The sequence below is a fragment of the Blennius ocellaris genome (assembly GCF_963422515.1).
Source record: "Blennius ocellaris genome assembly, chromosome: 5".
NCBI lineage: Eukaryota > Metazoa > Chordata > Actinopteri > Blenniiformes > Blenniidae > Blennius > Blennius ocellaris.
This window is the reverse complement of record NC_137654.1, coordinates 24743516-24755869: the sequence shown is the minus strand read 5'-3', so window position 1 is coordinate 24755869 and position 12354 is coordinate 24743516. Positions and strand designations below refer to the sequence as shown.

The 12354-nt window shown below is 43.0% G+C and overlaps 1 protein-coding gene across 8 annotated transcripts in view; it reads left to right on the top strand.

Annotated features, from left to right (window-relative positions):
* LOC308130306 (ankyrin repeat and SAM domain-containing protein 1A) overlaps nt 1–12354 on the top strand; it is a 77106-nt gene that overhangs the window by 42275 nt on the left and 22477 nt on the right. For all 8 annotated transcript variants that reach the window (XM_080496587.1, XM_080496586.1, XM_080496582.1 and 5 more), the window contains 2 exons: nt 8345–8414; nt 12168–12280. In XM_080496587.1, the coding sequence (XP_080352713.1) occupies nt 8345–8414; nt 12168–12280 (183 nt within the window). The remainder of the gene's footprint in view (nt 1–8344; nt 8415–12167; nt 12281–12354) is intronic.

Sequence of the window (12354 nt, the reverse complement as noted above, 5' to 3'; positions counted from 1 at the left end):
TCATACTCTGTGTGATTCAAAGGAATGCAGCTACTGTATAATATAAATATCATGAAGTATGCAACCAGAATAAATGAATGAAATTCCAAAATATAAGAAATGTCAAAACAGATGTGGAAGAAGAGAATAAAGCATGTTTAAAAAATGAAAAAAATAAGTTACAAGACAGACCAAAAAAAGTGCACATTGTGCCTGTTTAAAAAAATGTTAACATCCTCCAGCAGTTCCTTCGATAAACTTTGAGCATGACGTTGGAAAGCTGCCATATCATGAGGTTTTCTTCCTAACTTTTGAAATAAATAAAAGGCTGGTGTCACATGGCATATCTATTTTCATCTGTGAAAACCAAGCCTGATAATCAAATCAAGTGCAAATCATTATGACATTAATTCTTATCCTGAAACACACATGAAGCTAATGCATGATCTTAAAATATGTGTAATCTGAACTCTTCTTCTGGTCAACAGATGCATACAGATGATTTCTGGAGTAATGCGAGACCGGAGATAGTATTTTTGAGGGGACCATATAGCAGAGCTTTGCAGTAATCAGGACTGGAAACAAATGCATGCATCAGCTTCTCTGTGGTTATCCCAATTCTTTAGTGCATTTTAGGACCTTATCTTAAAGCGTACACATGTAAAAGAATTGACAATAACTGAAAAAAAATCATTAGATGATGTCCTCACTCGGCAGAATTTGTGTGCTTGAGCCGTTTAATCCCTCTTTTCAAAGTCTCTGGCTTCTGTTCGGTCATCGTACTGTGTAATTATCCAGTTTAATGACCACCTTTCCCCCTCTTCAGACTATACCTGACGGATGTGCCCATTGAGTATGTGACTGGATTAAGGCGGCCATGCCAATGCTTGTTTACAAGAAAAATTCCCAGCTATCCTCAGCAACTTTAAATCTACCTTGAGCGTCTCTGCTCTGGTGTCTTCTCCCGGGTGCTTCAGCACAGACGGAGTAAATAGCGCGAACATGAAAACCGATCTGGTGGGTAACGCTACATGCTTGTAGAGGAGGAGCTTCAACAGAAGGTATCGCTGTCCTTGTGCACCAGCGTGACCTCCCATGATGCTGCAGAGCAGGTTGCACCATCGGCTTCCAACCCAAAGAAATCTTATCAATGAAATGGAGCCGCACTTCAGGCAATGGCCTCATTTACAGTATGCACCACATAAGCGTATGTTACTGAGGGAACTGGGCAGTTTTAAGTTCATCCGAATGCCTAAAGGCTTCTTTGAAGTCTTTAAGTAGGCTGCTGGCAGATTGCACTGCAGTTGATTCTTAATTATTCATTCATCCCCACAGGAATGCATTTTATTTACTTTCCAGCCAGTGCTACACAATGACATTTTTTTGGAGTAAGAATAACAACACCATTGACCTTGAAAATATCAATTTTTTTCTTCTCTCTCTCTCTCTCTCTGGATATCAGTGTTATTGCAGAATAAAATACATTTGTGCCCCAAAGGAGGCTGTTATCCATAAGTCCTGCCTCCGAAGCCTCATATATATGCAGGTTTCTGCATGTTCCCTGTCGCTGCATATACAGTCCACTGTTTTTGGGTGTGAAGCAGACTGTCAACCAGACCAGCAGGATCTTGTATTCATGCTTGTCATTGAGAATGAATTTAAAATGTCGCAGCCTTGAGCAGAAATGTACAAACCCCAGGATTTGTGCCTCTAAAGAAGTGCTTTGAAAAACCTGCTTGCTGTGGTTAAATCTCCCTTCTCCAGTATTACAGTTGCCCTGTTGTGGTGCCATTGAACAACATGTAAATGAGACTGGATATTTTTCATTCAGTAGATACTGCTGTTTATCACATGCCTCAGTGAGCATTCAAGATTCCTGAAACAGATATTACTTTTGAAAGGTTTTGGGTTTTTTTTTGTTCCCGTCCAACTTCAGAGCCTTTCGTAATGTTAATGAACTTGGGAGGCTATTTCTTCTCACATGAATAGCGATTCAGATGTCTGGGAGTAGTGTGCTCTAAGCAAAAGCCACGAGCCACGAATCTTTTCTTCCCTATTTCCTTATTCGGGGAATATGCCTCCATTTGCTTGAAATGGAAATATTCACACCCCCGACATAAAGTGCATATCAAATGAGGTGTGTGTGTGTGTGTGTGTGTGTGTGTGTGTGTGTGTGTGTGTGTGTGAGCGCGTGCAAAGTGGTTAAAGTTTGATTGGGCATAACATAGCGCTTGCACTCTCTTTAATGATGTTGCGGGTGTCCTCTGGAAATTGAAATCTCTCTGCTCGCTTTGTTATTTCGGCCTTCTCTGTCCATCTGCGCAGTTCGGCTTCACCGTCACTTCTCCTGTTGCAGCCACCCTGCCGGTCACAACTGGCCACTCTGTGACAGAATGTGGCTGACGGGTCCCAGAACATCACCCGACACGGCCTCCTATCCATGCACGAACTCCCTTTCTCAAGACATCTTTTTCTTATTTTAATCCGGTTTGCTAAATATTCTCGTTCTCACCCCCTTCTCTTTTTTTTTTTTTTTCTGTATCTGGCTTTCTCTTTCTCCCCTCTCCTTTTGAGCCCCATACACCCTTGGATGCTCCGCTTCTGGTTTCAAGACAAGCAGATTTGACTTGCATGAGGTCTTGGCCTATGCCTCTCTCCATTTAAGGAGCTCTCGAGTGTGTGTGCATGTGTGTATTTGTTGCCTCCGTGTGTGTGTGTGTGTGTGCGTGTGTGTGCTGGTGTGTAAAGCGCATGCTAATGCAGGGCTGGTCTTGGTCCATACAATCGCACTGAAGATGACAATCCAGGGGGCACATTGTGTGGGCCAGCGCTCTGAGCTCCACAGATGGGAGGAGAGAAAAGGAGGCAGAGAGCTGTAGACTGAGACAGAAGGAGAGGCCCGCTGTCTACTTCCCCTCTTCTCCCCTCTTAACTTCATTTTCGAGTCGAGCTCCACAGATCCAATAGCCACTATGAAACCAGCTTTTGTGAGTATTGATTCACTTACAGGCAGCAGCTCTGCCTGATGCTCATTAATCTTGTCTACCTGCTATGAATGAATTGAATGGGAGAATAATTAATGCTTTCAAGGCTTTTTATGGATAATATACTTCTTGTTAAGCCTCTTTGGCTGTTATGCATAGATAACAGTGGTTTTATTTGCAAAGCAGTAGAACAGGCAAAACTTACGCTTCTTGATTTGCCCATTTCTTTTAGGTGTACGTTTTAAAAACGTTGATCCTTTTTGGTTTTGGAAACGCTTTATTACCCGTTCATAAGCTAATTGTAGGTTTGTTGTAGTATTTGGCATTTGTTAAGTGTGGCCTTTCTGTTTACTTGGGAGAACTGTTGTGTATTTATCCTGCTGAGATCAAACCAAAAACTGTGGGTGTGTGTCAAAGACCCGGTGCAGCCGGCAGGGGAAATCTATTCTCTAATCCCCACCAGGAGGAGAACACAGGAGCACCGGGGGGGCTGAGACATGCAGCTACCACTTAAAGTCTTACTACAGTCCACTGGAAGGAAGAAAAATGTTTCTTTGTTGTGTTTTTTTCAGCTTTTTGAAAAACACGAAGAGATATTAGACCTTTGGGAATGTGTTAAGCCTTTATAGGGCACATCCTGAAAGCCTCCGATGTGATCAGACATGATGAAATCTGTTTGAAATTTATTTACAGAATTTAAAGCTCAGCTACCCAACACTATGCTGTTATTTTAAAGCGCAAAGCAACAATCTCTTGCTTTGACTGTAAAGTAGGAGAAGTTTCCTCAAAGCAAAGAGTCACTGTTACTGTTGCTACTATAGTGTTTAAATATTTGTGTTTATTTTGTGAGATCCAAAGTGGTCTGCATCATCAAAATCTTCCCTGATTCTCAGGTCGCACCTGTCTATTAATATTCAAGCCGACCATTTCAGCACTTTAACCTGTTAATGTGCAGGTTAACGGATATATTAATTTGCTTTATTTTTATTGCAGTTTTGAGAAAACTGCTGTGTTTTTAAAAATGTCAGCATATGACATTGGGGCTATTTCAGGCCGATGTCGACGGTAATGCTGACAGGGCTTTGTCCCACTGTGGCATTGAGATGTTGGCACCTGCTACAAACGCTGGTGTGTTTGTGTTCCCCTTGATGCCATTCATAAGTCCACAGTTTTCATCCAAGCCTTGTTTTGGTGCCAGCTCGCCCATTTGGGGCCAGAGGTCTGGGCGCACTCCCCCTGCAGCAGCCTTTTGTTTCAGCCTGAACATGCTGTGCCAGGCATCCTTTAGCTCACCCAGCACCACTTGGTCTTATCTTCAGTTGGGTATTGTTTGAGGCGGTTAAAAACAAAAAAGACAAAAAAGTTTTTTTGTTTTTCAAATCCCGGCAAAAGTAGCAGTCTTGCTGTTTTGCCCAGTCGTCCAGGAGTAGCAGACCCGCTGTGAGAAGCGTTTATAAATGGTTTCATGTGCCTTTAATCTCATGCTGACCATCTCCCATCACCGCCAGCTCTTCAGCTGTCGACCTCCACCTCGCCGGTGACTTCTGACCCCGCTCTTTGTGTCTCCCTGCCGCTCTAACAATGGACGCCTCTCCATTTCAGCACTTGTATTGATTCGATTCTGCGACACAAAAACACATCCCATGCTAGCTTTTCTATTAATTCTCAGGGCGCTGAGTGTCTTAGTCTCTGTTCATGAAATTCAGAGGCTTTTTTTTTTCTTGTTTTGGATGTGAATTACCTTGAAGAAATCACTGGTGCCTATCCCCTGATAAGGATACATTTACCCAGCTACCTGCACTATATCACACCTGCCTTTCACGGTAGCTGCTTCTAAATCTCATTGGACCGGCTAGTATTCCCACTTCCATTATACAGGGCAAGTCGAGCCGATGCACCGAGATGGAGTGCAGCTGTGTGGTTTTTGTTCTCCATATGCAGACTTGCATTTTGTTCAAACAAAAAAAGCTTGCGGCTTACTTACAGTCTGACTCTGTTGGAAATGTAACCGGTTATTTTCAGCTCTTCCCTCTTGTCTGCAGCAGATTGAGGCGCACGGCAAGGCGTCCTGAGGTCGTTCCATATGCTACAGTCCAGGGGCAAAGTATTACAACCTCGGCAACGTCGTTTGAAAGCACACTGACACGTCTTATCTCCCGAGAGCAACCGAAATAAACTTGACAGCTCGATTGCATGTCAGAGCAAGATCTCTGCCCCTTATTGCCCCCCTTTTGCTCATTGCTGGAGAGTGATGCCACTGTCAGAAGCGTTATCCCCCCCTGTGCAGATCGCTGGTCACTTTATGAGACAATAGCTCTGCCTTGTTCTAATTAACTGTACCGCATTGTGTTTGAGTGCGTGTGATTTTACAGGTAAAACTCATGAAGCGCTCATGTGCGGCTTTATAGTCAACCTCTTTCTGCAGAATACTAAAAATATGGCATATGCGTTGGCTTAAATTTTGACTTTGAGTGTCAGGACACAGGCTTGAATCACGGTTTAGGCTGAAAGGGCATTTGGCCCTAAAAAATTTTTGCAAAAACAGTGCAGAGTTGCAAAGACTGGCTTTGGGGCCCCCTTGTCAAAATGGAGTGGCAGACATTCATCAGACAGACGTTCATCTTCATTACGAGAACTCATCATCGTATTGGAGCAAAAGTCACTGAGGACAACTTTAAAACATCATCTGCTGGATCCAGTAACTCGATAGAACTTCATATGGCTCATATTTATTTGATGGTTATTCTTTAAACACACATTTTAACCCATTGGAAATTCAGTGAATTGGATGTCAGAGTGAATTAAGTATAAGGGGAATTCCTGTAGAAACAAAAAAGAGGAGACACTTTGATTTGCTTTTTCGGATGCAGACAGGTGTGTTTTGTATCCACACCAGTTTGAGAAGATTCCTCACAATAGTAGGGATAAAGAAATTCTTTCTGAAGAGAACACTGTACATCTCGCTGTAGAAAAGTACAGAGCTTGCATTTTGGTGTAATTACTGTGATGATAGAAATCAGTGGAGGAACTGTTCTTCCTGGTGGTGTGGTAAGCTTTGACCTTGGTTCTAATTCAACTTATGACAGGAAGGACATCCAATGTAAACAAAATAAAAGACTACTAAAATAACATAAGAATATGTCCACTTGAATCCAGTTTTACTGTCTTGAATGAATGACTCAGGTCTTGATGCATGCAGAGACTGTTTTGTACAAACTGGCCGTCTAATTCAGCTGAGTCATGCTTGTTTTTTTTAGGGGGGGGGGGGGTTGCTAAGGTAGGAATGAGGGGTTGCCTGCTCTTCATTATCACTCCTCTTAGATGAATAATATGGTAAATGTGCAGCTCTGGATGGAGGCAAAGATTATTTGTGGGACTAATTTACCATCTGGTCAATATGCAGGAGTTTCTTCAATAGTGTGGAGAAGTTACATCAGGTGCAGGGATTGTAAAATTAATGTGATCAGCAAAATTCTCTTTGTCTCATGGTTCATCCTTTTTTTCCTTCTGCCAGCAGAATGAGGTTGTCTCAGAACATGAGAAGCTTATAAAGAATGCAATTTGTCAGTATTTTAATTCTCTCCCCATAATCTTCAAATCCACTAATTGTTTAACAATTTTAACCATACAAACAAATCTTCGGTTTTCCACTTTTTTTACTTCAATGTTTAATTCACCTGTGTAGTGAGTCTTTGGAAGGATAAATACTGAAATACCTGGCTGAGGGTAACAATCACATGAAAGGAAGACAAAACACAAAACCCTGAATTCTCTCCCAGCAGAAACCAACGACTTCTCCCGCCACAAAACAGCGAAGATCTAATTCCTTTGACAGCGTAAGACGGCCATCTTCATATGAATACCTCCTGGTCCTTTTGGGGTTTGACTCTGTCCTCTTCCGGGGAGTTCTTTGTAGAATTAGATGGGATCCTTTCAGGCTTTATGAACCATTTTGAAATGACATAATCTCACTGGTTATTCATTTCTTGTTTCCAAGCAAGTCCAGCAGCCTCACTTATGTTTCGGTATCCAGTTTGAAAGCAGCACACTGAAGCAGAACCGTCGTTTCTCAAGGTTAAATTTCTCTCTCTCCCTCAGTCAAACATTTTCCTTCCAATTACAAACAATTTTACTACTTAACGTCCACATGCTGATCGATGATGAACAAATGTAGTATTTGGGCTCCTGATGGCACTTTATTGCCATATATAATTATAGTAATGGGGGCATAAAACCTGTCTGGGGGGCCTTTTGAGCAGAAGCCAGAACAGTCACTTCGATGTAAAATAATTCCAATCAAGATGCCTCTTCACTCCACTTTGTTCATGTGGCCTCATCCTCAGGACAAGCTGCAGTGACGAGAGCATTTCTAATCTCTCCCTTCTTTATTTAATTCACTCACACTGTCCGTGCATATTCAGCCCCGGGCTGTCTGAAAGGGAGCGTCATGTTTCGGTTGTGTGACAGGTGTGATATTGCAGCTCCGCGGCTCACTGCTGCTTTATTTCCCCCATAAATGTTTCTCGAAAGAGGTGCAAGTTGTTCTGTTTGTACAAATCTGTATGTGTGCATGCGTGTGACACGTGGACGTCTGTGGATGCGCTTGAAAACGACATGCTGCCGATGTCCACATGCATAATGTAGTGATGCATGAAAGTATTGCAAGAAAGCATCAATATCTGGGGTTTTTCCAGCTCTTTCTTTTCAGTCTCTCTGTGCATTTAACTTCTTTTTTTATGCAACTCGAGAAATGTTTATATCAAAAGAATCTTGGTTGCCTTAAAATGATTGTTATTGTTATTGGAGTAAACCATGTTTTTTTTTTGTTTTTTTTGTTTTCTTTCTTGGACTTGATGTGTTAGAATGGAAGTACCAGAAGTAAACAAAAGGTGTCCTGAATAAATGGTGAGGGTCACATCGTGATCCGGCGTAAAACCAAAACAAACACGCTGATCGCAAACAGGTCGACCTCTGTGGCGACCCCTGGAGGGGAGCAGCCGTAAGACAAAGTGTCCGGCTGTAAGACTGCTGAAGCTGGATTCTATCGACTGCAAGCAGCAGCTCAAGCCAAGCACCAGTCACTCCTCAACTATGACACAAAAACAAAAACAAGGCTCAAAACTCATATTGAGGCCATAAATCAGACTCAAAAGCAATCAACCATTGTTTCTTAAGATACCCTTCAACATATTTATATCCTCATAAAGCCACATTGCTAGTCTCTCCTCTTGTTGAAATATGCTGTCATTAACCTCTGCAGGGTGACTGTGACGTCTGTTTCAAGCATGGGGGGGGGGCATCTGTCAGTTTGTTTGCTGGTGGAGGCTGAACTGCAGCGACTCCTCCAGTTTCTTATCTCTGTCCTCTGTTCCTGTCCTCAGATCGAGAAGATCATGACGCTGATTGGAGCAGGCATCGACTTTTCCAGAGATCAGCAATATGCTACACCAGGTACTACCTCATTGTTTTGTTTTGTTTTGTTTACTATTTATTTCAGAAAACTGTTAAGTTCAGGTTCATAAATTCAAATGAAAGAAGAATTCTCAAGAAAAGCTGAAAGTTTGATGTCAAATTTAGTCACTGCTGTTGGTGTGATTTATTCAGAGACTAATAAAGCATCGGGTCTTTAGGCTTTAAGCCGTTAACTCGTTTGCCTATTTGACTTCAGTCAGAGATTTTAAGACTGCAATACTTTACCTGCAATCCCCTGAAAGCCTCCATCAGCCTCTGTTAATTTAAGTGTGTGACTCATACAGGACCTGGAAATCTATCTACTATCGCAGAAAGGAGAAGACCCACTGGTGGAAGCGGGTTGCCGTAACGGAAAACGTAGACGATGGGGAGGGGAATGCATTTTTGAAATTCTTTAAAAAAACACTAGTATAGTAGAGGCTATTTAAAATAACAAAATAAGCTTCAGTGCAAAATCACAAGGTTAACCAGTACTACAGTTGCAGACTGTATATAAAAATTAACTACATGTTTCATATCAAAGTTGGGAACGGTATTGTCCATGGATCCCAAAAGCTGTTAACAATAATATGTTGTGAAGTGGAAACCATTACCAAATCCAACCAAAAACTACTACTTGGTTGGGGGGCAGCTGTCAGATAATGCGTTGACACTTCTTGTCTTGCTTCACCAGGGTCTTCAAAAATTACTACTTTGGAACTTTATTGATAATATACTAAAAACTATAAGAACATTATTGACAAATTTGCATTTGTCAAATATACCAAAACTAGGAAGAGATGTTCTCCACTGGAAGATTTTCAACGTAAGGCCACATAGATGGAGGCAGACAGAAAGATAAGCTGCTTACAGCTGACAACAAGGACTCTGTTGTCCTGTCTTGTACTGTTAATTTTACCAACAACGATGGAGAGAAAGCCTTTGCAGCAATCTTGTCTACACGAGAGGCATTATCATTATTATATGGATGTCATAAATGTTCTAGGAGCTGTGGTTATGAGAAATATGCATGCCAAATCCTGCCAGTGAGGACAAGATAGGAATATAAGGGTTGAAGTTTTGCTTTAAGCTTTGAAGGTATATGTCTAGTGCTTCATAGCAAATTAAATATTGCCTGGTATTCATGGTCCGTATAGGAAGCATATGATTACAAACTGTGATTCGGTGAACAGAGATTTGGATGCAGAAGGATAATCCAGGGAGACAGTTGGTCTGTTTTATTGGACTGATAAAGAAACGCATCCAAAATGATTCTTTTAAGTAGCTTTTGTCAGTCTGTGTTGTAAAGCTTATAGAGGAAGTCCTCTCCGTTTATCGTCTGAGTCTTTTGATGCTGTCTCGATGCAAACCAAGCACTTCTCTCTAAACCCTACCTCAGAAGGTGCCGGCATCTTCACTTATTCATTTAAAAGACCAGCGTGCCTGGGAGACTCTTCATTACGTGAGGTGTCGGCGGTGATGTTAAGAATTCTGCACCTGCTTTCCTGTTTTTCTTTTGGCTCCTCAAAAGCCTGTCGTCAGCGTTGATGGATGGTGCAGCAACACTCTGCTGTAACCCAAACAATTGACTCCTTCCCTTCAGATTTCCTCTCGCGCATTATTCAATATTCACCTTACGTTTATGCCCTGCCATAGCTGCCTATCAACATATTTAGCAGTGCGTCAGATTCTCAGGTCTTTAGCCGCACTAACTTGTCTTATTATTCCATCTCCCTTGTTTGTTATGGCCTGAACTGGAGTGAGCTGTTAAATTATTAACCACAACGTATGTCGGGGGCTGAGCTCATTTCGTTTTGGAGACTTGAGGAAAGCTGACACTACTGCAGTCAAGTAGTTGGCGCCCCTTCACAGGCTGGATCCGCCCGGGCTGAAGTTACCACAAGTCTGAATCCACTCTTTTGCGACTCGCAGCCTTTAAGCCACCGAACCCACTGCTCCGGCTCGATGAAGCTGCTGTCAGGAGGCCATCAGGAAACCGGCTGTCCGTTTGATGCAATATGAAAAGCCACATCGCTCCCTCCCCGCTCCTCATCTCTGTGATTTAGTCCAGTGTTTGCCGGTATTTGATTGGCTCTGTGCCAGCAGTCCCTTGTAATTTCACCACTTTCACTTATTAACTTCTGCATCAGATTGAGAGGCATGCAGGAAACCAAACAAGAGAGATACAGATGCTGCAAATGGAAGTAATGAGGGATTGGGGGTCTGTCGCTGAAATGGTAGCTCACACTGACAAAGAGCAGCCACCTGCAGTGTTTCAGAGAGGGAGAGAGAGAGAGAGAGAGAGAGAGTGGGGGGAGTGGAGAAATGTATGCAAGGAGGGGAGAGAAAGAGAGAGAGAGAGCCGGTGAGGAAGGGAGGGGAGAGGAATTGCAGGCAGCAGGATTGTGAACAGGCAGGACAATGACATGAAGGACGCTGCTTCGGATTAGGTGGTCTGCTCTTTAGCCTGGAGCAGATGAGACAAAGTCTTTATAGAAAGTGACTGCAGCTGGGCTTGACCACACCTCAAAAAAAGAAGGGAAAAAAAGAATCTTGGGACTCTTGTCTGCTGAAGAGTTCATTTGGGGAGCAAGCTTTCACTAACTGCATGCTTTGAAGTAGCTGATTGGATTCGTAACTGGACTTCTTTTTTTTTTTTCTCTCCCTGCCTGACATATTTCTCAAGCTTATGAGGAGAGGCTGAAATGGACTTTTAATGTGGAAATCTCATCTGGAACGAGACTGGCTCTGTAGCAGGTTGAGCAGATGATAAAAAGAAAGAAAGAAACTCTAAAATGTTTTATTTCAGCTCCTTGATATGTTCACTGCTCTAAGTTGTGAGCTTCCTTCATCAGAGTTTGTCCTCAAAGTAGAAGGATTAGTGTGTTTGTGATGCAGTTGTCAGATTGAATCAGACATTGAATTTAGAAAAAAGGCTGTAGCTGTGTTTTTCTTCTTTGTTTCACTCATGTCTGTGACATGTTCACAGCGACGGAGGCATTTGTCTGACTTTGCACAGGTTAGGCTGCTGCTGCTGCTGCTGACAGTTGTCAGTGTGGCGTCGGTGTGCGATCAATCTCAATTTATTGCAGTCGTGTCAGAGGATTTGCTTGACTCCTTCTGCTTTCACTTTGCATAAGAATTCAGGGATGTCTCCTGTAGATTCCTGGGTGGACAGCTTGCGGAGGGTTGCACCTGAAGTAGCCTGGATGTGTGAATTGTTGATGGATAAATTCACAAACTAACTGATGGGATAACTTTGCTCCTTGGCGAGATAAAGCACCTTTATCACATCACTGAAGAAAGAAAGTTATGAACTCTGCTTTTTCTCTGAGCTTAGATGAGTAAAAGTACAAAAACCTGGACCATAAAGAAATCAAGTCTTGATATTGAACACAACTTTTTTACATTTGCAGTTATAGCTTGAGACTATTTTGAATGTTTTTCTTTGTGCATTTCCTTCCTGTGTATCTTGTGATGATTAGCTGGTAATCTTCCAGCTCGTATCCCCCTCCTCGCCCCTCCAGTCAGGGGTAGTTAAGTTCATTCTGTGCGAGTGTGGTTCGGCCCCCGCTGCCCCGCGGGAGCCGACGCCCTGTGCCCGGAGGACACTGTCTCCCCCGCCGTCCTGTTGCTGGTGCGCTCGGCTCTGCTGGCCGAGAATGATGTGGCAGTGCCACGTCTCCTCCTCGGAGTGCCGCTGCTACCGGCTGAAAGGTTTCTCCCTCCTGAAGCGCTTCCCCCTGTCGGCAGGTGCTGCAGGCCGGCTGCTGGACCAGCCCGTGGGGGACTGGCTGGAGCACGTGGGGCTGCCGCAGTACGAGAGCAAACTTCTCCTGAATGGGTTTGATGACCTGCACTACATGGTGAGTTTTTCCAATTCCTTTTTTATTATGGTTCCCTCTTTGCTGCTACTTCCTGTTTTGTTTTGTTTTTGTTC